The 25,307-nt window shown below is 51.1% G+C and overlaps 1 protein-coding gene across 9 annotated transcripts; it reads left to right on the forward strand.

Moving 5' to 3' along the window:
* Positions 1-56: 56 nt before the first annotated feature.
* On the forward strand, positions 57-20,385 carry AFMID (arylformamidase). Of its 9 annotated transcripts, none has more exons than XM_009433392.4 (11): positions 57-164; positions 3,696-3,786; positions 15,206-15,310; positions 15,410-15,458; positions 17,351-17,436; positions 17,523-17,595; positions 17,788-17,885; positions 18,135-18,213; positions 18,298-18,448; positions 18,641-18,745; positions 19,586-20,385. In XM_009433392.4, exons 1-11 carry the CDS (start codon positions 102-104, stop codon positions 19,610-19,612), a joined length of 927 nt encoding a protein of 308 aa, XP_009431667.1. In that variant the 5' UTR covers positions 57-101; the 3' UTR covers positions 19,613-20,385. The 9 variants fall into 9 exon arrangements, with proteins under 9 accessions (XP_009431667.1, XP_001156359.2, XP_054526163.1 ...); XM_001156359.6 differs by having other exon boundaries at positions 18,298-18,433; XM_054670188.1 differs by lacking the exon at positions 18,298-18,448.
* The last annotated feature ends 4,922 nt before the right edge of the window (positions 20,386-25,307 follow it).

Raw genomic sequence — 25,307 nt, forward strand, 5'->3', positions numbered from 1 at the left:
GAGCCCCGCCTCGGTCCGCCCACCAAGTTTAAAGGGGCGGAGCGAGGCGGGGCTCTGGCCATATAAACAGAGGGACGCACGCCCATCCGGCTGTAGACGCCATGATGGATGTGTCTGGTGTGGGTTTCCCAAGCAAGGTTCCTTGGAAGAAGATGTCTGCAGAGGTAGGTGGATTGCAGGGAGGGACTAAGGGGCTGGGGCGGAGTTAGCTCATTTATTAGATTGGAATTCCAAGAAGGAAGCTTAGAAGCCATCTAGAGCACTCCTGTGGGCATGCAGAACGCCTAGTGCGTGCCAGGTCCCCAGTGCTTGAGCACCATGGTGTATTTTACCTTCTCCTAAGGATTTTTGTTAACCTGGTTTTCAGGATAAAGAAAATTGAAGTCCTGACTATGCTAATAATATCCGTAGACCCTGCCAGGCGTGGTGGCTCACACCTGTAATCCTAGCACTTTTGGCGGATCACGAGGTCAGGAGTTCGAGACCAGCCTGGCCAACATGGTGAAACCCCGTTTCTACTTAAAATACAAAAATTAGCCGGGCGTGGTGATGTACCTCTGTAATCCCAGCTACTGGGGAGGCTGAGACAGGAGAATCGCTTGAACCCAGGAGGTGGAGGTTGCAGTGAGCTAAGATCATGCCATTGTACTCCAGCCTGGAAGCCTGGGCGATAGACCAAGACTTAGTCTCAAAAAAAAAAAAAAAAAAAAATCCATAGACCCGCAGGAGGTTAGGGGCCAAAGTTCTGGACCTTGATCTGAGGTTACACAATGTTTTTGGGTCTGTGCTTATGTGGTACAGGCTGAAGGATTCAGAACAGCTGGTATTTACATTGGGGTTGTGAAGGTTAGAAACATACAGGCCGGGTGCGGTGGCTCAAAAAAAAAAAGAAAGAAAAGAAACCCATTGTATAATCATGATCATAAATAATAGCAACAAAGATGGTGGTAGTGATCACAGAGTGTGCCAGGTGTGGCTGTAAGGATCCTACAGGTAATAACCTTTCCAGGTACAGTTTGGACACATCCAAGGACCTCTGACAAAGAGCTCCTTCACTGGGAAGAAGAAGCAACCCACACTGAGTGGCTTGCTTTATTTTACTCACATGCTTTATCTCTTTTAACCTTGTGATTTGGATACATGCCTTCTTTTTTTGAGACACAGTCTCGCTCAGTCACCCAGGCTGGAGTGCAGTGGCATGATCTCGGCTCACTGCAACCTCTACCTCCCGGGTTCAAGTGATTCTCCTGCCTCAGCCTCCCGAGTGGCTGGGATTACAGGCGCACTGTAGCTGGTACTACATGCCTGGCTAATTTTTTTTTTTTTTCTTTTGAGACAGAGTCTCGCTCTGTCGCCCAGGCTGGAGTGCAGTGGCGCGATCTGGGCTCACTGCAACCTCTTCTTCCAGGGTTCACGCCATTCTCCGGCCTCAGCCTCCCGAGTAGCTGGGACTACATGCGCCCGCAACCATGCCCGGCTAATTTTTTTGTATTTTTAGTAGAGATGGGGTTTCACTGTGTTAGCCAGGGTGGTCTCCAACTCCTGACCTCATGATCCGCCCGCCTTGGCCTCCCAAAGTGCTGGGATTACAGGCATGAGCCACTGCGCCTGGCCAATTTTTGTATTTTTAATAGAGATGGGGTTTCGCCATGTTGGACAGACTGGTCTTGAACTCCTGGCCTCAAGTGATCCACCCGCCTCGGCCTCCCAAAGTGCTGAGATTACAGGTGTGAGCCACTGTGCCAGGCCTGGATAGATACCTTCTACCAGTCAGGAAACTGAATCTCAGAGACTAAGTAACTTGTTCAGGATAAAACAGTAAGTAAGTGAGGGAGGTCAGATGGCATTTGACCTCAGGCCTTTCCATGAGGCCGCCCTGACTTCCCATTTCTCATGATGGTTTTGAGCCCTTTCTTCAAAATCTGGTTCCTTGTTACTTTTTTTTTTTTTTTTTTTGAGATGGAGTCTCGCTGTTGTCACCCAGGCTAGAGTGCAATGGTGGGATCTCAGCTCGCTGCAACCCCCACTCCCGAGTTCCAGCTATTCTCCTGCCTCAGCCTCCCGAGTAGCTGAGATTATGGGCGCCCGCCACCATGCCCAGCTAATTTTTGTATTTTTAGTAGAGACGGAGTTTCACCATGTTGGCCAGGATGGTCTCGAACTCCTGACCTCAGGTGATTCACCCGCCTCGGCCTCCCAAAGTGCTGGGATTACAGGTGTGAGCCACCACGCCCGGTGTTTTTTTTTTTTTTTTGAAACAGGGTTTTGCTCTGTCTCTCAGGCTGGAGTGCAATGGCGCAATCTTGGCTCACTACAATCTCTGCTTCCTGGGCTCAAGCGATTCTCCTGCCTTAGCCTCCCGAATAGCTAGGACTACAGGTGTCCACCACCATGCCCGGTTGATTTTTCATATTTTTCGTAGAGATAGTGTTTCGCCATATTGCCCAGACTGGTCTGGAACTCCTGGACTCAAGTGATCCGCCTATCTTGGCCTCCCAAAGTGCTGGGATTACAGGCGAGAGCCACCGTGTCCAGCATTTTCTGTTGGTTTTTTTTTTTTTTTTTTTTTTTTGAGATGGGGTCTTACTCTGTCGTCCAGGCTGGAGTGCAGTAGCATGATCCTGGCTCACTGCAACCTCTGCCTCCCTGGTTCAAGCTATTCTCCTGCCTCAGCCTCCTGAGTAGCTGGGATTACAGGCGCGCGTCACCACGCCTGGTTAATTTTTGTATTTTTAGTAGAAATGGGGTTTCATCATGTTGGTCAGGCTGATCTTGAACTCCTGACCTCGTGATCCCGCCTCCGCCTCCCAAAGTGCTGGGATTACAGGCGTGAGCCACTGCGCCCGGCCTCTGTTTTTTTTTTTTCTTTTTTTAATTCTCCAAACTGCCTCAGAATGGTTCCTTGTTACTTTCTGCACAAAGTGTCAAGGTGTTAGCTCGACATTCACCGCCCCTCCTCCTCCAGCCCAGCCTCCCAGCCTCACCTCTGTGTGTCAGCCATAGGGCCTGCCAGCATTTGCAAACTGACCTTTCATTCCTTCCTCCTCACCTCTGTGCCTTTGACTGTGCAGTGACCTCCTGTGGTCAGAATCGCACCCTCTCAGTGCAGATCAGCTCCTCCTTTTTTAATTTTTTTGAGGTAGAGTCTTGCTCTGTCGCTAGGCTGGAGTGCAGTGGTGCGATCTCGGCTCACTGCAACCTCCGCCTCCCAGGCTTAAGCAATTCTCCTGCCTCAGCCTCCCAAGTAGCTGGGATTACAGGTGCACACCACCACGCTCGGCTGATTTTTGTATTTTCAGTAGAGACGGGGTTTTGCCATGTTGGCCAGGCTGGTCTCAAACTTCTGACTTCAAGTGATCCACCTGCCTCAGGCTCCCAAAGTGCTGGGATTACAGGCGTGAGCCACCGGGCCACCTGGCCTCCCCTAGTCGTAACTGCTGTGGGAGTGGTGCCCATGATGGCATTAACTGAATTCGTTTGGGGGACCTCATCTCCCCTTAAGGCTGCCAGCTGGCTAAAGGCACAGCAGTCGCTGGTATACCTCTAGACCATGGATCCAAGGGCATCTTGGAGACCCTGGGATACTGGGGAGAGGGCTTCTAAGGCAGAGAGGAGCAGCCGGGCATGGGCGAGGGGGAGGGGCACACTCTGTTGAGAAGGAAAGTCTTACGGAGCCTCATGTTTGTGCCCTGCAGGAGCTGGAGAATCAGTACTGTCCCAGCCGATGGGTTGTCCGACTGGGAGCAGAGGAAGCCTTGAGGACCTACTCACAGATAGGAATTGAAGGTACTAGTGTGACCTCTCCGTGGCCGCATTGGGTGTCCTTAAGCATGTGGCAGTGGTTTAGAATGCTGGGGGTTGGGGGGGCTGTGCTGCACCACCTGGGCCTCGAGGGGCATTTCCCAAACACCAGGCACTTTATAAACCTCCCTGCTCAGGGGCAGGTGCCCAGGACCCCTTGCTGCAGGGACTGCTGGAGGCAGGAGAGGTCCGGGGGAGGTCCATGGCTCAGTCGACCATGCCTGGCCTTTCTTGCTCAGCCATCCATACCCAGGCCCGTAAGGCTGCGGGCTGTGGTTGGCATAGGGAGGTGAAGTGAACAGAGGAACGTTCCCCATCCGCTGCTGAATGTGGAATGCGGTCACTATTCCTAAAAAGCAATACTTTGGGAGGCCGAGGCAGGTATATCACTTGAGGCCAGGAGTTCGAGACCAGCCTGGCCAACATGGCAAAACCCTATCTCTACAAAAAAATACAAAAATTAACTGGACACCTGTAATTCCAGCTACTCGGGAACCTGAGGCATGAGAATTGCTTGAACCTGGGAGGCAGAGGTTGCAGTGAGCTGAGATTACATCATTGCATGCCAGCCTGGGTAACAGTGAGACCCTGTCTCAAAAAAAAAAAAAAAGCAATGAAGCCTCTTTTTTTTTTGAGACTGAGTCTTGCTCTGTTGCCTAGGCTGGAGTGCAGTGGTGTGATCTCAGCTCACTGCAACCTCTGCTTCACGGGTTCAAGCGATTCTCCTGACTCAGCTTCCTGAGTAGCTGGGACTACAGGCACACCTTTCCACACCCAGCTAATTTTTGTATTTTTAGTAGAGATGGGGCCACCATGTTGGCCAGGATGGTCTCCATCTCTTGACCTCGTGATCTGGCTGCCTCAGCCTCCCAAAGTGCTGGGATTACAGGCATGAGCCATTGTGCCTGGCCGCCTTTTCTTTCTTTCTTTTTTTTGTTTTTGAGACAGAGTTTTGCTCTTGTTGCCCAGGCTGGAGTGCAATGGCATGATCTCGACTCACCGCTAACTTCGCCTCCTGAGTTCAAGTGCTTCTCCTACCTCAGCCTCCTGAGTAGCTGGGATTACAGGCATGCGCCACCACGCCCTGCTAAGTGTTTTGTATTTTTTTTTTTTTTAGTAGAGATAGGGTTTCTCCGTGTTGGTCAGGCTGGTCTTGAACTCCTGACCTCAGGTGATTCGCCCTCCTCGGCCTCCCAAAGTGCTAGGATTACAGGTGTGAGCCACCATGGCTGGACTTTTTTTTTTTTTTTTTTTTTTTTTGAGACGGAGTTTTGCTCTTGCTGCCCAGGCTGGAGTGCAAAGGTGCAATCTCGGCTCACTGCAACCTCTACCTCCCAGGTTCAAGCGATTCTCCTGCCTCAGCCTCCTGAGTAGCTGGGATTACAGGCCTGTGCCACCAAGCCCAGCTAATTTTGTATTTTTAGTAGAGATGGGGTTTCTCCATGTTGGTTAGGCTGGTCTCAAACTCCTGACCTCAGGTCATCCACCTGCCTCGGCCTCCCAAAGTGCTGGGATTACAGGTATGAGCCACCGTGCCTGGACTTTCACCTTTTCTTTCTTTAAAGAAATCTGGACTTGGGAACCTGTAAACTAGTGAAGTCTTAAGGTCCGTTTCCATCTCTACCCTGTATTTGCAAAGTGCTGTACCACGATCTGAACACCTGGTAATGCATCTGTGCTGGGATGGGGAGCAGGCCCCGAGGAGGAAGTGTGGGTGAGGACGCAGCCAGCCATGCTTGGCAAATTAGCTCTGTTGCAGCAGGCTCAACACAGCCTTTCAGAGGCAGATGCCTGGGCTCCTGGGCTTGGTGGTTTTCTAAACAGAGAGAACCCAGGAGGAGGAACAGACTTGTTAGAAGTGTATTCCAGCAATTCCACCATCCTCCTGTCTCAATAGATTGGCGGGGAGCTGTTTCCTGGGCTCTTCATGTTCCTTGCTGTGCTCAGCTCTGATCCAAATTCATCTCTATTTGCTCGATAAATACATGAGTGTGGTGAAACATACAAGAGCTGTAAGCAGCCGGGCGCGGTGGCTCATGCCTGTAATCCCAGCACTTTGGGAGGCCGAGGCGGGCGGATCATGAGGTCAGGAGATCGAGACCATCCTGGCTAACACGGTGAAACCCCATCTCTACTAAAAATATAAAAAATTAGCCAGGCATGGTGGCGGGCGCCTCTAGTCCCAGCTACTCAGGAGGCTGAGGCAGGAGAATGGTGTGAACCTGGGAGGTGGAGCTTGCAGGGAGCCGGGATCGCGCCACTGCACTCCAGCCTGGGCGACAGAGCGAGACTCTGTCTCAAAAAAAAAAGCTGTAAGCAAACCTGTTTGCCTGTCTTAATTGTCTTGAGTGATAAAAAGAGCTGACCCTATTGAGAAAGGATGTCAGATGTAAAAAGCACACACTATTGAAACTTCAAGTCATATGAATGAAAGAAAATTAAAAGGAAAAGATTAAAAAGAAAAAAAAAAAAAGAGACCAGGAACTGTCACACACACCTGTAATCCCAGTACTGTGGAAGGTCAAAGCACGAGGATCCTTTGAGGCCAGGAGTTTGAGACCAGCCTGGGCAACATAGCAATAACCTGCCTCTACAAAAAATTTAAAGGCCAGGCGTGGCAGCTCACGCATGTAATCCCAGCACTTTGCGGGGCTGAGGTGGGCAGATCACAAGGTCAGGAGATTGAGACCATCCTGGCTAACACGGTGAAACCCTGTCTCTACTAAAAATACAAAAAATTAGCTGGGCGTGGTGCGGGCACCTGTAGTCCCATCTACTCTGGAGACTGAGGCAGGAGAATGGCTTGAACCCAGAAGGTGGAGCTTGCAGTGAGCTGAGATCATGCCACTGCACTCCAGCCTGGGCGACAGAGCAAGACTCCATCTCAAAAAAAAAAAAAAAATTAAAAATTAGCAGGGTGCGGTAGTGTGCACCTGCAGTTCCACCTACTTGAGAGGCTGAAGTGGGAGGATTACTGCTGCCTTGGAGTTCAAGGCTGCATATTTCTTTATGTATTGGGTTTTTTTTTTTTCTTTGAGACAAGGCCTCGCTTTGTCACCCAGGCTGGAGTGCAGTGGCGTGATTTTGGCTCATTGCAACCTCTGCCTCCTGGGTTCAAGCCGTTCTTGTGTCTCACATTCTTGTGTTTCAGCCTCCCGAGTAGCTGGAATTTACAGGCGCGCGCCACCACGCCAGGTAATTTTGTATTTTTAGTAGAGGCGGGGTTTCACCATGTTGGCCAGGTTGGTCTGGGACTCCTGGCCTCGAGTGATCTGCTCGCCTCTCAAAGTGCTGGGATTGTAGGCGTGAGCCACACTTTTCCTTCTTTGCACCAGGGAGAATTATATTTTTTCTCATTTTTGATTTGTATTCGTCCTTACAATGCCAGCCTGTTAACTTGCAATGAGGGATGTTCGCTTTTAATGAGTAGACAGCCTCATCCCCATCAAGGCCTGGCCGCCCTCGTCTGGGCTCGGGGAGAACAAGTCTAACCGCTGTGTGAGTATGGTCAGGGCACAGGAGGCTGGCAGAGAGGGGGTTTAAGAACCATTTCCTTTACCACTAGCTTTTAAATTCGTTTTACTGTGACCTTCAGTAAAAATACTTTTTTTTTTTTTTTTAAGACAGAGTTTTGCTCTTGTTGTCCAGGCTTGGAGTGCAATGGCGCGATCGCGGCTCACCGCAACCTCCGCCTCCCAGGTTCAAGCGATTCTCCTGCCTCAGCCTCCTGAGTAGCTGGGATTACAGGCATGTGCCACCACGCCTGGCTGATTTTTTATTTTTAGTAGAGACGGGGTTTCTCCATGTTGGTCAGGCTGGTCTCAAACTCCCGACCTCAGGTGATCCACCTGCCTCAGCCTACCAAAGTGCTGGGATTACAGGCGTGAGCCACCGCACCCAGCCCAAAAAAATACATTTTACAGTCAGCAAAATGCTGTATATATTTTTTATCCAGATACAAAAGTTCAAATTCTGTATGATTTCATTTAAATGAGGTCCCTAGAGAAGTCAAATTAATAAAGACAAGAAATGGAATGGTGGTTGCTAGGGGCAAGGGGAGGGAGGAATGGGGAGTGAGTGTTTAAAGGGGACAGTTTCTTTCTTTTTTTTTTTCTTTTGAGACAGGGAGAGTCTCACTCTGTTGCCCAGGCTGGAGGGCAGTGGTGCTATCTCATCTCACTGCAACCTCCGCCTCCTGGATTCAAGCAGTTCTTGTGCCTCAGCTTCCCGAATCGCTGGGATTGCAGATGTGCACCACCGTGCCCAGCTAATTTTTGTGTTTTTAGTAGAGACAGGGTTTCGCCATGTTGGCCAGGCTGGTCTCGAACTCCTGGCCTCAGGTGATCCGCCTGCTTCGACCTCCCAAAGTGCTGGGACTACAGGCACGAGTTGCCGCGTGCAGCCCTGCAGTCCTGTTTTTTTTTTTTTTTTGGCGGAGTTTCACTCTTGTTACCCGGGCTGGAGTGCAATGGCGCGATCTCAGCTCACCGCAACCTCTGCCTCCTGGGTTCAAGCAGTTCTCCTGCCTTGGCCTCCCAAGTAGCTGGGATTACAGGCATGCGCCACCACGTCCAGCTAATTTTGTATTTTTAGTAGAGATGGGGTTTCTCCATGTTGGTCAGGCTGGTCTGGAACTCCCGACCTCAGGTCATCTGCCCGCCTCCCAAAGTGCTGGGATTACAGGCAAGAGCCACCGCGCCTGGCCTTGCAGTCCTGTTTTTAATACCATGCACAGCATTAGAAATTATTATTATTATTATTATTTTTGTTTTTGAGACGGAGTCTTGCTCTGTCGCCCAGGCTGGAGTGCAGTGGCAAGATCTCGGCTCACTGCAAGCTCCGCCTCCCAGGTTCACGCCATTCTCCTGCCTCAGCCACCCAAGTAGCTGGTACTACAGGCGCCCACCACCATGCCCAGCTAATTTTTTGAATAGAGACGGGGTTTCACTGTGTTAGCCAGGATGGTAGCATTAGAAATTATTTCTAACCCAGGCTGGGCTCGATGGCTCATCCCTGTAATCCCAGCACTTTGGGAGGCCAAGGCTGGGGGATCACTTGAGGTCAAGAGTTCACGGCCAGCCTGGCCAACATAGTGAAACCCCATCTCTACTAAAAACACAAAAAGTAGCCAGGCATGGTGGCGTGCGCCTATAATCTCAGCTACTTGAGAGGCCGAGGCAAGAGAATTGCTTGAACTCGGGAGGCAGAGGTTGCAATGAGCCAAGATTGCGCCACTGCACTCTAGCCTGGGTGACAAAGCGAGACCTTGTCTCAGAAAAAAAAGAAAAGAAATTATTTCTACCCAGCCGGGCACAGAGGCTCACGCCTGTAATCCCAGCGCTTTGGGAGGCCAGAGGGGGCAGATCACTTGAGGTCAGGAGTTGGAGACCAGCCTGGCCAACACGACAAAACACCTTCTCTACTGAAAATACAAAAATGAGCCAGGCATAGTGGCACATGCCTGTAATCCCAGCCACCGGGGAGGCTGAAGTAGGAGAATAGCTTGAACCCAGGTGGGGGAGGTTGCAGTGAGTCGAGACCGCGCCATTGCACTCCAGCCTGGGCAACAAAGAATGAAACTCCATCTGAAAAAAACAAAAAAAACAGAAATTATTTCTAACCCAAAACAATTGAAAACAGGTACTCAAACAAGCATTTTTACATGCGTGTTCGTAGCACCATTTCCACATAGCCTGAGTTGTAAATAATAGCAATGAAGCTTTTGCTTTAATGAGAAAGGAAGTTTGCCATAAGGTTTGTTCTGGGGTGTCTTGCTGAAGCCCTCCTGTGTTCTTGCCCTGGGGTTCAGGGACTGGAGGGCCCTCTGTGGGGGGCATGAGTCACTTCATTCTCTGTCTCTGCACCCCAGCTGTCCTCTCCTAGAGAGAGGCAATTTCTCTTTCTCGAGGTTAGTAGAGTTTTTTAATATCTGAGAGAGGCTTATGCATGATAATGAACACCTACAGCTGCTTGGTTTTAATGGCCATTCCACTTAGAACATAAATTCCATGATGTTTTTCTTAATCGTAGCACTTTAATCTAGTCCATTTATAGGCTTGAGAACTCCTGTGTGAATTAAATCACGACCTTCTGATGAAGCCACTCCGATGAGCCTGTGAGGCGCATTGTCTTCACACTGTGCTGGGGCAGGGTTGTTGGCAAACCCCCATGGATGGCAGTTAGCAATGGCCTCACAGTGACAAATGCGTCTGCCTTTTGACCCAGAATTCTGCCCCTGAGAGTGCGTCCTACAGATGCTTGCAAGTGGTATGGTAATGGATGTACAAGGCTATTCACAGCAGGGGCGTTTGTGGTAGCATGGCCTGGGAGACAGCCCAGATGGCTTTCAGCAAAGGATTGGTGGCAGGTCTGCAGCCCTGGGGCTTATCAGACACCAACCCTGCTGGCACCTTGATCTTGGACTTCCAGTTTGCAGAACTGTGAGAAAATAAAATTTCCATTAAGTTTCCCCAGTCTGGTATTTTGTTATAGCCGCCCAGGCTGACTCAGACAGGAGCCCAGGATGGATGTGAGCGTGTTATAACAGCTCACGCTTGTGGCTGTAGGGAGTCCGGGTAGAAGCTGGAAGAGCCTAGAGGGGTGGCTGCTGCCTTCCAGGGAACAGGTCAAAGGGTATCCAACCAGAGTGGTCTCAGTGCAGATGGGGAGGAGACTCTAGACCCAGGACAAGCAGTGGAGGGGGCGTCCAAGGATCTCCTGATGATCAGATGTGGTTTGAGAAAGAGAGGGGGCCGGTGGCGCATGCCTGTAATCCCAGACTTTGGGAAACCAAAGCAGGAGGACAGCTTGAGCCCAGGAGTTCGAAACCAGCTGGCAACATGCAAGACCTGGTCTCTACAAAAAAATTAAAAATTAGCTGGGTGTGGTGGTGCTTGGGAGGCTAAGGTGGGAGGATCACTTGAGCCCTGGAGTTCGAGAACAGCCTGGGCAACATGGCGAAACCCTGTCCCTACAAAAAATACAAAAATTAGCCTGGCGTGGTGGCACATGCCTATAGTCTTAGCTACTCTGGTGGCTGAGGTGGGAAGCTTGTTTGAACCTAGGAGGTTAAGGCTGCAGTAAGCCGAGATTGCACCACTACACTCCAGCCTGTGTGACAGAGTGAAACCGTGACTCAAAAATAAAAAGTGAATTCAGGAGTTCCAGACCAGCCTGGCCAACACCGTGAAAACCCATCTCTACTAAAAATACAAAAATTAGCCTGGGCCAGATGCACTGGCTCGCACCTGTAATCCCAGCACTTTGGGAGGCCAAGGCAGGGATATCACTCAAGGTCAGGAGTTCGAGACCAACCTGGCCAATATGGTGAAACCCCATCTCTACTACAAATACAAAAAAAAAAAAAATTAGCCATGCATGGTGGTGCGTGCTTGTAATCCCAGTTACTTGGGAGGCTGCGGCAGGAGAATCGCTTGAACCCAGGAAGCAGAGGTTGCAGATCACTTGAACCCAGGAAACAGAGGTTGGAGTGAGCAGAGATTGCGCCATTGCACTCCAGCCGGGGTGACAAGAGCAAAGCTCTGTCTCAAAAAAAAAAAAAAATTAGACAGGTGTGGTGGCGCACACCTGTAATCCCAGCTGCTCAGAAGGAGGAGACAGGAGAATCACTTGAACCCCAGAGGCGGAGGTTGCAGTGAGCCAAGATTGCACCAGTGGACTCCAGCTTGGGTGACAGAGCGAGACTCTGTCTCAAAAAAAAAAAAAAAAAAAAACCAAAACCACACAAGGCTTTTCAGTGAAATGCTCGCTCCTCTTCCCTTTCATCTGCCCAGTTCCCCTGGCCCCCGTCAGGGTGGCCACTGTTCTTCATATGGATATAGACTCCCCCTCCCTTTCATCCAAATGGCCCCGTAGTACACACAGTTCCACCCTGCCAGTTTCACTTAGTATTTCTTGGAGATGTTTCCTCATCTGTACGTAGATAGCTTCTCGTCAGTACATAGGGAGCCCTGCAGGGGCAAGTGGTTGGTAACGTGGGTGCTGGCAAAACAGGTTTTGCAACCTCACTGGCGCTCTGCAAAGGCAGCTTCCTGCCTGGATTGGCCCATGGGCAACTTCCCTTTGATTTCCCTCAGCTTTAATCCATCCAGCTGAAGTGGAGACAGCCCGGTTTATGGTTCTGCATTCTGGCATAGACGCAATTCGTACAAGCTCTCAGCCCCATGCTTTTTCTTCCTCTGCCGTGTTTACCCTTCTGGAGTTGCAGAATGAATCACCCACCCGAGGGAAGCACGGTTGTTTTTTTTTCTTTTCTTTTTCTTTTTTTCTTTTTTTTTTTTTTGAGACAGTCTTGCTCTATTGCCCAGGCTGGAGTGCAGTGGTGCAATCTCGGCTCGCTGCAACCTCTGCTTCCTGGTTCAAGCGATTCTCCTTCCTCAGCCTCCTGAGTAGCTGGGAGTACAGGTGTGCGCCACCACGCCCGGCTAATTTTTGTATTTTTAGTAGAGATGGGGTTTCACCATATTGGCCAGGCTGGTCTCGAATTCTTGACCTTGTGGTCCACCCACCTTGGCCTCCCAAAGTGCTGGGATTACAGGTGTGAGCCACCGCGCCCTGCCAGGTTTTTTTTTTCTCTAGGCCCACTATGGCCACCAAGGTTGGGGACCAGGGGTCCTCCAGGGACAGGGATCCCAAGTTGCATGTTAATACATGGAGCCCTTTCTGAGATGCAGGTTCTACAGGGAACTGGATTCCACCTCTTTTGGGGAGATCAACCCAGCAGCCCAAGGATCCCCTGATGGTGCCTGAGCACAGCTGTGAGGAGGGGGTATCTGGATCCTTGGGGTGACAGGATGGGAGAGGTGGGGCATGGGCCTGCAGGCTGGCCCCCAGAGGCCTTAGGTCTCTGCTGACTAGCTAGAATTCTGAAAACTGTGTTATGTAAAACACTTAGCATCTGCAGTGCCAAATAAAGGTGACCCCCACCACGACATAAAAAAAAAAAAAAAGATATGTCCAAATCCTAACCCTGGGAACCTATGAAGGTATTTCCTTATTTGGTGTGTTTTGTTTTGGTTTGGTTTGGTTTGGTTGATACACAGTCTTGCTCTGTCGCCCAGGCTGGAGTGCAGTGGTGTGATCTCAGCTCACTGCAACCTCTGCCTCCGGGTTCGAGCGATTGTCCTGCCTCAGCCTCCCAAGTAGCTGGGATTACAGGCACGCGCCACCACGCCCAGATAATTTTTGTATTTTTAGTAGAGACAGGGTTTTACCATGTTGGCCAGGATGGTCTCAACTCCTGACCTCAAGTGATCTGCCCGCCTCAGCCTCCCTGTAATCAGCTGGGATTACAGGTTCCCGGCTGGTATTTCGTTATTTGGAAAGACCATCTTTGTAGGTGCTATTAGCTAAAGTCAAGTCATTCTGGGTTAGGGTGGGCCCTAAATGCCATTGACTGGTATCCTGCTATGAGACAGAAGAGGGAGGGACACACAGGGAGGGGACCACGTGAAGACGGAGGCAGAGACGGGAAGAGGCAGAGGTGACTGGAGTGACGTAGCCCCAGGCCTTGGAACGCCTGGGGCCACCAGGAGCTGCAGGAGGCAAAAGAGGCATTGGCAGAGTGTGGCAGTGTCCACACCTTAATTTCAGACTTCTGGCCTCTAGAACTGTGAGAGAATCACGTTCTACTGCTGTGAGACACTCAATTTGCAGTACTTTGTTACAGCTGCCCTGGTAAACAAACGCAATATTTATTTTCAGCAAAGCAGGGAGTTCCTGCAAAGATGACTAGACCAGGTTCCTTCTCCCAGAGCACAGTGTCCTGGCTGTGAATACTAGGAGTGTGTTGCTGCGGTGAGAGGGGAGGCAGGGTTTACTGACTGATCATTCCCAGTGGTCTGGATGCTCTCTTTCTTTCCTTTCTTTCGAGACAGAATCTCGCTCTGTCACCCAAGCTGGAGTGCAGTGGTGCAATCTCAGCTCACTGCAGCTTCTGCCTCCCAGGTTCAAGTAATCCTCCCACTTCAGCCTCCCGAGTAGCCGGAATTATAGGTGTCCACCACCACGTCCAGATAACTTTTTTTTTAATTTTTAGAAAATATAGGCTAAGGCACGAGAATTGCTGGAACCCAGGAGGCAGAAGTTGCAGTAAGCCAAGATGTCACCACTGCACTCCAGCCTGGGTGACAGAGCAAGACTCCGTCGCAAAAAAAAAAAAAAAAAAAAAAAAAAAAAGATGAATGCTAGGATAAAAAATAAAGCAAGAGGCCAGGCACAGTGGCTCACGCCTGTAATCCCAGCACTTTGGGAGGCCGAGGTGGATGGATCATCTGAGGTTGAGCTCGAGACCAGCCTCGCCAATACAGTGAAACCCCGTCTCTACTAAAAATACAAAAATTAGCCAGGTGTGGTGGCACGGGCCCATAATCCCAGCTACTCAGGAGGCTGAGGCTGGAGGATTGCTTGGCGCCGGGAGTTTGAGGCTGTAGTATGCTTCTTTGATTGCACCTGTGAATAGCCACTGTACTCCAGCCTGGGCAATATAGTGGGACCCTGTCCTTTAAAACAAAAAAGTATAGCGCACATAATAAGTGTGTAGTAAAGTCGTGCTGAAAAGGGTCCTCGCAGAACCACAGTTCACTTGTTGACAGACGTCAGGACTGGCAGTCTTTTTTTTTTTGAGTTGGCGTCTCACTCTGTCCCCCAGGCTAGAGTGCAGTGGCGTGATCTCAGCTCACTGCAAGCTCCACCTCCCGGATTCACGCCATTCTCCTGCCTCAGCCTCCTAAGTAGCTGGGACTACAGGCACCTGCCACCACGCCTGGCTAATTTTTTGTATTTTTAGTAGAGACAGGGTTTCACCATGTTAGCCAGGGTGGTCTCGATCTCCTGACCTCGTGATCCACCCGCCTCGGCCTCCCAAAGTGCTGGGATTACAGGCGTGAGCCACTGTGCCCAGCCTGGCAGTCCTCTTTCAATGGGAGGTGCTCAGAGCTGAAGCTCAACACGCCAACTTAAGGGAGCTTTCAGCTGGAATGTTTCTACCTGAGCTGAAATAGAAATTGCCGCCACCTGGCTGGGCACAGTGGCTCACGCCTGTAATCCCAGGACTTTGGGAGGCCAAGGTGGGTGGATCACGAGGTCAGGAGTTCAAGACCAGCCTGGCCAACAACCCTGTCTCTACTAAAAAATATATATATATACAAAAAAATTAGCTGGGCATAGTGGCGTGCGCCTGTAGTCCCAGCTACTTGGGAGGCTGAGGCAGGAGAATCGCTTGAACTGGGGAGGTGGAGATTGCAGTGAGCCGAGATCGCGCCACTGCACTCCAGCTTGGGCAACAGAGTGAGACTTCGTCTCAAAAAAAAAAAAAAAAAAAAGAAAAGAAAAATTTCTACCACCTGAGCTTGTGCTGACAGCGACTTGTCCATTTCTGAGACAGCCACCACGAGGGCCCGGGCCACCAGGAAGAGCCTGCTGCATGTCCCCTATGGAGACGGCGAAGGGGAGAAAGTGGACATTTACTTCCCCGACGAGTCATCTGAAGGTTGTCGGTGAAGGGGCTGGGGGTCCCAGGGCTTGGGGGTCCAGTGGCAGAGCTCAGCAGGGCGGGCCTCGCTCACACGCCCTGTGCTTGGTTTTGCAGCCTTGCCTTTCTTCCTGTTCTTTCACGGAGGATACTGGCAGAGCGGAAGGTGAGTCGGGGGATGTGGATGGTGGACTGCAAGAGAGATTCCACTTTCCCTGGGGGACTCCTCCTCCAGGGCTGCCGCAACCAAACTGCCACAAGCTGGGCACTCCTTGCAGGGCTGTGTCTCACAGCGCTGGAGAGCGGAAGTCTCAAGTCAAATGTGGGCAGTTCCTAGGGAGGGTCCTTCCTGCCTCTCCAGCTTCTGGTGGCCTCAGACAGCCCTTAGCTTGTGTCTGCATAGCTCCAGCCTCTGCCTCCATTCACATGTGATCCTGGTGTTCCTGGGTCTCAAATCTTCCTCTCTTTTTTTTTTTTTTTTTTTTTTTGAGACAGAGTCTCACTCTAACCCAGACTGGAACGCAGTGGTGCGACCTCAGCTCACTGCAACTTCTGCCTCCCGGGCTCAAGCAATTCTTCTGCCTCAGCCTCCCAAGTAGCTGGGATTACAGGTGCACGCCACCAAACCCAGCTAATTTTTGTATTTTTAGTAGAGACAGGGTTTCACCATGTTGGCCAGGCTGGTCTTGAACTCCTGAGCTCAAGTGATCCTCCCGCCTTGACCTCTCAAAGTTCTGGGATTACAGGCGTGAGCCACCACACCAGCCTCCTTTTTTTTTTTTTTTTATAAGGTCATAGTCACAGGTTCTGGGGTTAGGATTTGGACATATCTTTTGGGGGGACACAGTTCAACCCACTACACCCAGTGAGAAGCATGTTCAGCCTCCTCTTGAATCAAGGGAAAAGCCAGAGTGACCAACCACTGTCCCAGTTTGCTTGGGACTGAGGAGGGGTTTCCCAGGACATGGGGTTTTCAGTACTTTGGGAAAAAAAAATGAGAGTCCCAGGTAAAATGGGACAGTTGGTCACTGTAAGCTAAGCAGTGGGTATTTGGGAATTTGGGATCTTGGCAGACACTGCTGTTCCCTAGGGTCTTCCTACAGAGTTGCCTTCAAGCATGTTCATGTTAATAGCTTACATTTAATGGCCAGGTACGGTGGCTCACGCCTGTAATCCCAACACTTTGGAAGGGCAAGGCGGACGGATCACTTGAGGTCAGGAGTTCGAGACCAGCCTGGCCAACGTGGTGAAACCCTGTCTCTACTAAAAATACAAAAATTAGCTGGACGTGGTGGTGTGTGCCTGTAATCCCAGCTACTCGGGAGGCTAATGCAGGAGAATCGCTTGAACCCAGGAGGCGGAGGTTGCAGTGAGCTAAGATCATGCCACTGCACTCCACCCAGGGTGACAGAGCGAGACTCTGTCTCAAAAAAAAAAAAAAAAACTTACATTTATTGCACACAAAACTCTCTACGCTGCTAGTCTTTAATTCTCAAAAACAGTTCCCTAAGAGAGGGAACATAATTGCCTCTATTTTACAGATGACGAAACCAGGCTTAGAAGTTACACAAATTGCCTTGCACAGTGGCTCACACCTGTAATCCCACACATTGGGAGGCTGAGGCAGGAGGATTGAGTTAGAAACCAGCCTGGTCAACATAGCAAGACCCCCATCTCTACAAAAGAAAAAATAAATTTGCTGGGCATAGTGGTGCACACCTATACTCCTGCTTGGGAGGCTGAGGCAGGAGGATCGCTTGAGCCCAGGAGGTCGAGGCTACAGTGAACCATGATCGCACCATTGCACTCCAGCCTGGGCGACAGAGTGAGGCCCTATCGCTTAGAAAACAAAAAGTTACATGAAGTTCCCCCAAGGTCCCGTAGCTAGCATGTGATGTGGCAGGGAGAGAGCCTGTCCGCTTCACTCTCTCACATGGGACCAGAAAGGGGTGATGCTGTGCGTGGACAGGACATCTGGCAAGTGGTGTGTCCAGGACACAGGAAGCAGCGTAGTGGCCAAGCTGCTTCCAGCTGTCACATCTGTGTCTTTCTCTGCAGTAAGGATGAGTCTGCCTTCATGGTCGACCCGCTGACGGCACAGGGAGTGGCCGTGGTAATAGTGGCTTACGACATCGCCCCCAAAGGTAATGGGAGTGGTTGCTGCAGGTCCGAGGGCCAGTGGGCTTTAGGAGGAAGCGCGTCCCTGACCCAGCTCATGCTCTCTGTGCAGGCACCCTGGACCACATGGTAGACCAGGTGACCCGCAGCGTTGCGTTTGTCCAGAAGCGGTATCCAAGCAACAAGTGGGTGTTGCCGGTAGATTTTCTTCCTGTTGGACCTCAGTGGGTGGGAGGACAGTGCAGTCAGTACCTGGGACACAGCCAAGCTGCCCCTCTGGCCTGTGGAGCAGAAAACAAATTGGGACTCTTCGAAGGGGGCCTGATGTTGTGGGGAAACTGCGTGCAAATCCAGCTCTCTGCTCTGACCCCTCCCAGGGGAATTTACCTGTGTGGACACTCAGCCGGGGCCCACCTGGCTGCCATGATGCTCCTGGCCGACTGGACCAAGCATGGGGTCACGCCCAACCTCAGAGGTTTCCATGGGAGCTACAGCCTGGCTGGGCAACCTTCATCTCCCCATTAGCCTTGGGGTTTGGGCCAACTGCTTGAAATCCTCCCGGCCATGAGTGGCTTGACTGCAGGGCTTCGAGCCCTCTGAGCAAGGCCTTCTCAGCTTCCTCTGTGCCCCTTCCCCTGGTCCTGCCCCTCTGGCGGTGGGGGTGGGCTGGCCCTGCCTTGCTCCGCCTGGAGCCTGGCCCTGTGACAATTCTGTACCTTCACAGGCTTTTTCCTGGTGAGTGGGGTCTTTGACCTGGAGCCCATCGTGTATACTTCACAGAACGTTGCTCTCCAGCTGACCCTGTGAGTTACTTGGCCACCACCTCCCCTGGCTCACCAGGAGCCTGGCTCCTCTCTGTCCTGACCCCTGTCCACTCCCCACCCCAGGGAGGACGCTCAGAGGAATAGCCCCCAGCTGAAGGTGGCCCAGGCACAGCCGGTGGACCCCACCTGCCGTGTGCTGGTGGTCGTGGGCCAGTTCGACTCCCCCGAATTCCACCGACAGTCCTGGGAGTTTTACCAGGTACTCCCAGCGCAGGTTTGTGGCCAGAGGCCAAGGGTCATGTGGGCTCATTATTTTCCTCTTTGTTTTACCCAAGTGGACAAGACCCTCCATCATTTATTTAACACGTACTGAGTGAACCCTGACCTGTGCCAGGCATGGCCCCATGTCCTGCCCCGCCTCCCCTCCCACTGCTCAGGCCCCTCTTCCCATGTCTCCCCTGCCCAGACCCTGTGTCAAGGAGAGTGGAAAGCCTCATTTGAAGAGCTCCACGATGTGGACCACTTTGAAATCGTTGAGAATCTGATCCAGAAGGACAACGTGCTCACCCAGGTGGGGCCTCATCCCTGGCAGCCCTTTCATGGTAGACAGCACAGGTCCTGTCACAGCCCCTTAGATGCGCAAGCCAGGAGTTCGAGACCAGCCTGGCCAACATGGAGAAACTCCGTCTCTACTAAAAATACAAAACAAATTAGCCAGATGTGATGGTACGTGCCGGTAATCCCAGCTACTCAGGAGGCTGAGGCATGAGAATTGCTTGAACCCAGGAGGCAGAGATTGCAGTGAGCCAAGATTGCACCACTGCACTCCGGCCTGAGCGACAGAGTAAGACTCCGTCTCAAAAAAAAAAAAGACCTGAGAACCTAGGAAAGAAAGAACCTAAGAAAGACCATCTCGTTTCTTTCTTTTTTTTTTTCTTTAGAGACAGGGTCTCCTCTCTTGCACCCAGGCTGGAGTATAGTGGCAAAATCTTAGCTCTCTGCTGCCTCCTGGGCTCAAGTGGTTATCCTGCCCCAGCCTCTTGAGTAGCTGGGACTACAAAGGCGTGCCACTGTGCCCTGCTAATTATTCAATGTTTTTGTAGAGATGGAGTCTCTCTATGTTCCCCAGGCTGATCGTCATTGTCTTCCTTCTTCTTCTTCCTCCTTCATCTTTCTTCTCCTCCTCCCCCTCCCCCCCTTCTTCTTCTTCTTCCTTCATCTCAGCATATTATACCTCTAACCAGACTGTCTTCAACTCCTGAGTTCAAGTGATCTTCCCACCTCAGCCTCCTGAAGGGTTGGGGTTGCAGACGTGAGCCACTGCATCCAGCCCTGTCTCATTTCCTTAATCAAATTCCTGCAAAGAGCTGCTCTGATTCTGGGGCTTTTGTGTCTTCTCTTCCTGTTCCAGATTATCTTGAAAACAATCTTCCAGTAGTTCTGACGGTACTTGGAGCCTGGTCCACGTGCATCCCACCTTGGGAAGCCTCTCCAAAGAGCTTTCGGAGCTGACACTGACAGCTTCAGTTTCCCCCAGCACCCAGGAGAGCCTTGCTGTGTCTGTCTGCCCGGCAAGAGTCCATTCTCACTGCCGGGACACTCATGAAAATCTCCAGGTCCTCCCTCTTCCCAGCCTGGATGGAGCTCCAGGGCTGGGGAACGTCCGCAAGTCAATGCTCGGAGATGCCCGGAGCTGCCTCTTAGACTCGTCTGGCCCCTCTACCTGCTGACAGAGCATGACAAAGATGACGCTCAAAAGTAATGCCATTACTTTTAGAGGTAATGGCATTACTTCTTTTTTTTTTTTTTTGAGATGGAGTCTTACTCTGTCACCCAGGCTGGAGTGCAGTGGCGTGATCTTGGCTCACTGCAACCTCCACCTCCCGGGTTCAAGCAATTCTCCTGCCTCAGCCTCCTGAGCAGCTGGGACTACAGGCGCCTGCCATCATGCCGGGCTAATTTTTGTATTTTTAGTAGAGACGGGGTTTCAACATATTGGCCAGGCTGGTCTCAAACTCCTAACCTTGTGATTCGCCCGCCTTGGCCTCCCAAAGTGCTGGGATTCCAGGCGTGAGCCACTGCGCCCGGCCAGAATGGCATTATATTTAAATGGTTCATAAAGAAGCACAAAAGAATATTATTTCATAACATGTAAAAATTATATAAAACGTAAATTTCCATGTTGATAAATAAAGTTGTATTGGAACACGGCCCTGCTCGTTCATTTACATATTGTCTAGGGCAGCTTTCAAGCTGCAGGGTGGAGCCGAGTGGTGGTGACAGTGACCTCCTGGCCCGTAGTGCCTGAAGCATTTCCTATCTGGCCCTTTTCAGGAAAAGTTTGCGGACCCCTGGGTAAGGGCTTCCCCAAGCCAGCTACCCTCTGCCTTCTGCTTCAGTCTCCTGTCTGCTCTGTCCTCCATCTCCCTGACATTTGGGTCTGTCCCTGAATGCCCCGGGGTCTCAGCATTGGGGCCAACACCTTGACCTTGACAGGACAATGCTACCCACATGTAGGACAAGCTTCCTCTGCACCCGAGAGTGGTGTGCATGTCCCAAGAAGCCAGCTATATCCATCCACCACCCACCCCACCACACCGCCTCTTTCTCTCACACTGAATAGCATTCAAGAATTTCCACTGTGGGCTGGGCGCAGGGGCTAGTGCCTGTAATCCCAGCACTTTAGGAGGCCGAGGTGGGCGAATCACCTGAGGTCAGGAGTTCAAGACCAGCCTGGCCAACATGGCAAAACCCTGTCTCTACTAAAAATACAAAAATTAGCCAGGCGTGGTGGCTGGCGCCTGTAATCCTAGATACGTGGGAGGCTGAGTTAGGAGAATCTCTTGAATCCGGGAGGCAGAGGTTGCAGTGAGCTGAGATTGTGCCCCTGCACTCCAGCCTGGGCGACAGAGCCAGACTCCATCTCAAAGAAAAAAAAAAAAATTCCACTGTATGTGTGCAGCAAACCATCATGACACACATTTACCTGTGTAACAAACCTGCACATCCTACACATATACCCTGGAACTTAAAGTAAAAGTTGGGGGGGGATAAAAAAGAATTTCCACCGTGACATTATTGAGTATAGCAACAAAAAAACAAAACAAGAAACAGCCTAGTGTTCATGAGGGAATAAACGCATTCAAGCAGCATCAAACCCTGCAGCCATTACAAAGAGATCTATGTTGACCATGTGGAATATCTCCAAGAGCCACAGTAGCCTCCCTTATCTGTAGGATTCACTCCAAGACCCTCTGAAACCATGGATAATACTGAACCCTATATACACTATGTTTTTTCTTGTATATACATACCTATGATAAAGTTTAATTTATAAATTGGCAAAGGGTATATAAATATTCCTTCTAAGAGATTAACAATAACTAATAAAGTAGAACGATTAAAACAATATACTGTGATCAAAGTTATGTGAAGCCAGGTGCTGTGGCTCACGCCTGTAATCCCAGCACTTTGCGAGGCTGAGGCAGGTGGATCACCTGAGGTCAGGAGTTGGAGACCAGCCTGGCCAACATGACAAAACCCCGTCTCTACTAAAGATAAAAAAAATTAGCCGGGCATGGTGACACATGCCTGTAATCCCAGCTACTTGGGAGGCTGAGGCAGGAGAATCGCTTGAACCTGGGAGGCGGAGGTTGCAGTGAGCTAAGATCACACCATTGCACTCCAGCCTGGGCAACAAGAGTGAAACTCTGTCTCAAAACAAAACAAAACAAAACAAACTTATGGGGTTGCTCTCTTTTTCTCAAAATATCCTTTTTTTGGCAGGGCACGGTGGCTCATGCCTGTAATCCCAGCACTTTGAGAGGCTGAGGTGGGTGGATCACCTGAGGTCAGGAGTTCAAGACCAGCCTGGCCAACATGGTGAAACCCCGTCTCTATTAAAAATACAAAAAATTAGCTTGGTGTGGTGGTGCAGGCCTGTAATCCCAGCTACTTGGGAGGCTGAGGCAGGAGAATCACTCGAACCCAGGAGCCGGAGTTTGCAGTGAGCCGAGATCATGCCATTGCACTCCAGCCTGGGCCACAGAGCAAGACTCCATCTCAAAAAAAAAAAGAAAAAAAGAAAGTCTTTTTTTTTTTTTTTGAGACTGTATCTCACTCTTTCTCCCAGGCTGGAGTGCAGTGGCCCAATCATGGCTCACTGCAGCCTCGACCTCCCAGGATCAAGTGATCCTTCCACCTCAGCCTCCTGAGTAGCTGGAAGTACAGGTGCATGCCTGACTGATTTTTTTTTTTTTTTAGACGGAGTCTCACTCTTGTTGCTCTGGCTGGAGTGCAATGGCAGGATCTCGGCTCACTGCAACCTCTGCCTCTTAGATTCAAGCGATTCTCGTGCCTCAGCCTCCCGAGTAGCTGGGATTACAGGTGCCCACCACCATGCCCGGATAATTTTTTGTATTTTTAATAGAGACAGGGTTTCACCATATTGGTCAGGCTGGTCTCAAACTCCTGACCTCAGGTGATCCACCTGCCTCAGCCTCCCAAACTGCTGGGATTACAGGCGTGAGCCACCGGGCATGGCCTTTCCTGGCTAATTTTTGAAATTTTTGATAGAGATGGGGTCTCAGTGTTGCCCAGGCTGATCTTGAACTCCTAGATTCAAGTGATCCTCCCTCCTTGGTCTCCCAAAGTGCTGAGATTACAGGCGTGAGCCACCGCCCCGGGCTGGGAAATACTTTTTTAAACGAGGGCAATGTGAATCTGAAATGCCATTTGAGGAAAGATCTGTTCGCCTGACATCCTGTTTGAGCCTGGGTGGACGGGACAGCACCTGCCAGCATCGGGAAGCACTGCAGATGGGAAGAGGCTTGGTCACTCTCCAAAGGTGGCAGGAGTTGGAGGGGGTGAGCTGAAGGTAAGGAGAAAGGAGGTGGGGAACCAGGAGACAGGGGCTGTGCAGCGGGCTCGGGGCTGACACCCCCACGGATACAGTTCACTGGGGCTCAAACATAAAAGGAACCCAACTATTGTGGGAGGAAAAGACCCTTCTGCCTTTCTGCCTTTTCTTTTTTTCTTTTTCTTTCTTTCTTTTTTTTTTTTTTTTTTTGAGACAGAGTCTTGCTCTATCGCCCAGGCTGGAGTGCAGTGGCGTGATCTCGGCTCACTGCAAGCTCTGCCTCCCGGGATCACGCCATTCTCCTGCCTCAACCTCCCGAGTAGCTGGGACTACAGGCGCCTGCCACCACACCCGGCTAATTTTTTGTATTTTTTAGTAGAGACGGGGTTTCACCATGTTAGCCAGGACGGTCTCGATCTCCTGACCTTGTGATCCGCCCGCCTCGGCCTCCCAAAGTGCTGGGATTACAGGCGTGAGCCACCGCGCCTGGCTCTTTTTTCTTTTTTTTTTCCGAGACAGAGTTTCACTCTTGTTGCCCAGGCTGGAGTGCAGTGGCGCGATCTTGGCTCACTGCAACCTCCACCTCCAGGGTTCAAGCGATTCTCCTGCCTCAGCCTCCTGAGTAGCTGGGACTGCAGGCGCGCACCACCACGCCTGGCTAATTTTTGTATTTTTAGTAGAGACAGGGTTTCACCATATTGGCCAGGCTGGTCTCGAACTCCTGACCTTGTGATCTGCACACCTCAGCCTCCCAAAGTCCTGGGATTACAGGCGTGAGCCACCGTGCCCAGCCTGACCCCTCTGCCCTTTCAAAAACTATGTCCGTTCTCTCACAGCCTTCTCTTGTTATATTAAGTCCACACCGCAGGCCTAATTTGTCCAGTGAATGCTATGCAAATATTTCATGCACCTCCTGATCGCAGGAATGATATGTACTTGGTACGCACTGATCGTACCTCGGGGTGGGAGAAGAGAGGGGAAGGAAGCAAAGAATAGCCCCCTCCTTTCCTGGTGCACCTTCGGATGTGCCGATGGGGCCCAGACTCGCCGCAGATGGCCCCCTTCCCAGAGACAGGGGAGGATCCTCCACCCACTCCCCAGCCTCCAGGACCATCCTGACTCCTGCCTTCAGGCACTCAAGTTATGCATCTAGACATGTGGATATATTCAAGCTGGGCACAGCACAGCAGCCCCACCCCAGGCAGCTTGAAATCAGAGCTGGGGTCCAAAGGGACCACACCCCAAGGGACAGTGTGGGGGTCGGGGCACACAGGCCACTGCTTCCCCCCGTCTTTCTCAGCCATTCCTGAAGTCAGCCTCACTCTGCTTCTCAGGGATTTCAAATGCGCAGAGACTCTGGCACTTTTGTAGAAGCCCCTTCTGGTCCTAACTTACACCTGGATGCTGTGGGGCTGCAGCTGCTGCTCGGGCTCGGGAGGATGCTGGGGGCCCGGTGCCCATGAGCTTTTGAAGCTCCTGGAACTCGGTTTTGAGGGTGTTCAGGTCCAGGTGGACACCTGGGCTGTCCTTGTCCATGCATTTGATGACATTGTGTGCAGAAGTGAAAAGGAGTTAGGCCAGGCATGGTGGCTTATGCCTGTAATCCCAGCACTTTGGGAGGCTGAGGCGGGTGGATCACGAGGTCAGGAGTTCAATACTAGCCTGGCCAAGATGGTGAAACCCCGTCTCTACTAAAAATACAAAAAAATTAGCCGGGCATGGTGGTGGGCGCATGTAATCCCAGCTACCGGGGGGGCTGAGGCAGAGAATTGCTGGAACCCAGGAGACGGAGGTTGCAGTGAGCCAAGATTGTGCCACTGCACTGCACTCCAGCCTGGCGACAGAGCAAGACTCTGTCTCAAAAAAAAAAAAAAAAAAAAAGTGAAAAGGAGTTGTTCCTTTCCTCCCTCCTGAGGGCAGGCAACTGCTGCGGTTGCCAGTGGAGGTGATGCGTCCTTGGTCTGTGCCTGGGGGCCACCCCAGCAGAGGCCATGGTGGTGCCAGGGCCTGGTTAGTGAGCCAATCAGCAGGACCCAGGGGCAACCTGCCAAAGTCAACTGGATTTGATAACTGCAGCGAAGTTAAGTTTCCTGATTTTGATGATTGTGTTGTGGTTGTGTAAGAGAATGAAGTATTTCGGGGTAGTATGGTAATGCCTTCAACTTACAAACGGTTCAGGTAAACCACTCATATACATACATATACATGCATGTGATATATACACATACAGGGATGTGTGTGTGTTCACATATATGAGGGGAGAGAGACTGGGGGA

The sequence above is a fragment of the Pan troglodytes genome, chromosome 19, assembly GCF_028858775.2.
Source record: "Pan troglodytes isolate AG18354 chromosome 19, NHGRI_mPanTro3-v2.0_pri, whole genome shotgun sequence".
Taxonomy (NCBI): domain Eukaryota; kingdom Metazoa; phylum Chordata; class Mammalia; order Primates; family Hominidae; genus Pan; species Pan troglodytes.

Bases quoted from the DNA above. Each gene is read 5' to 3' on its own strand.
- AFMID (XM_009433392.4), top strand. From the start codon at position 102: ATGATGGATGTGTCTGGTGTGGGTTTCCCAAGCAAGGTTCCTTGGAAG. The intron at 165-3,695 runs GTAGGTGGATTG...TGTGCCCTGCAG, and splicing joins GGAAGAAGATGTCTGCAGAG to GAGCTGGAGAATCAGTACTG. The intron at 18,449-18,640 runs GTTTGTGGCCAG...TCCCCTGCCCAG, and splicing joins ACCAGGTACTCCCAGCGCAG to ACCCTGTGTCAAGGAGAGTG.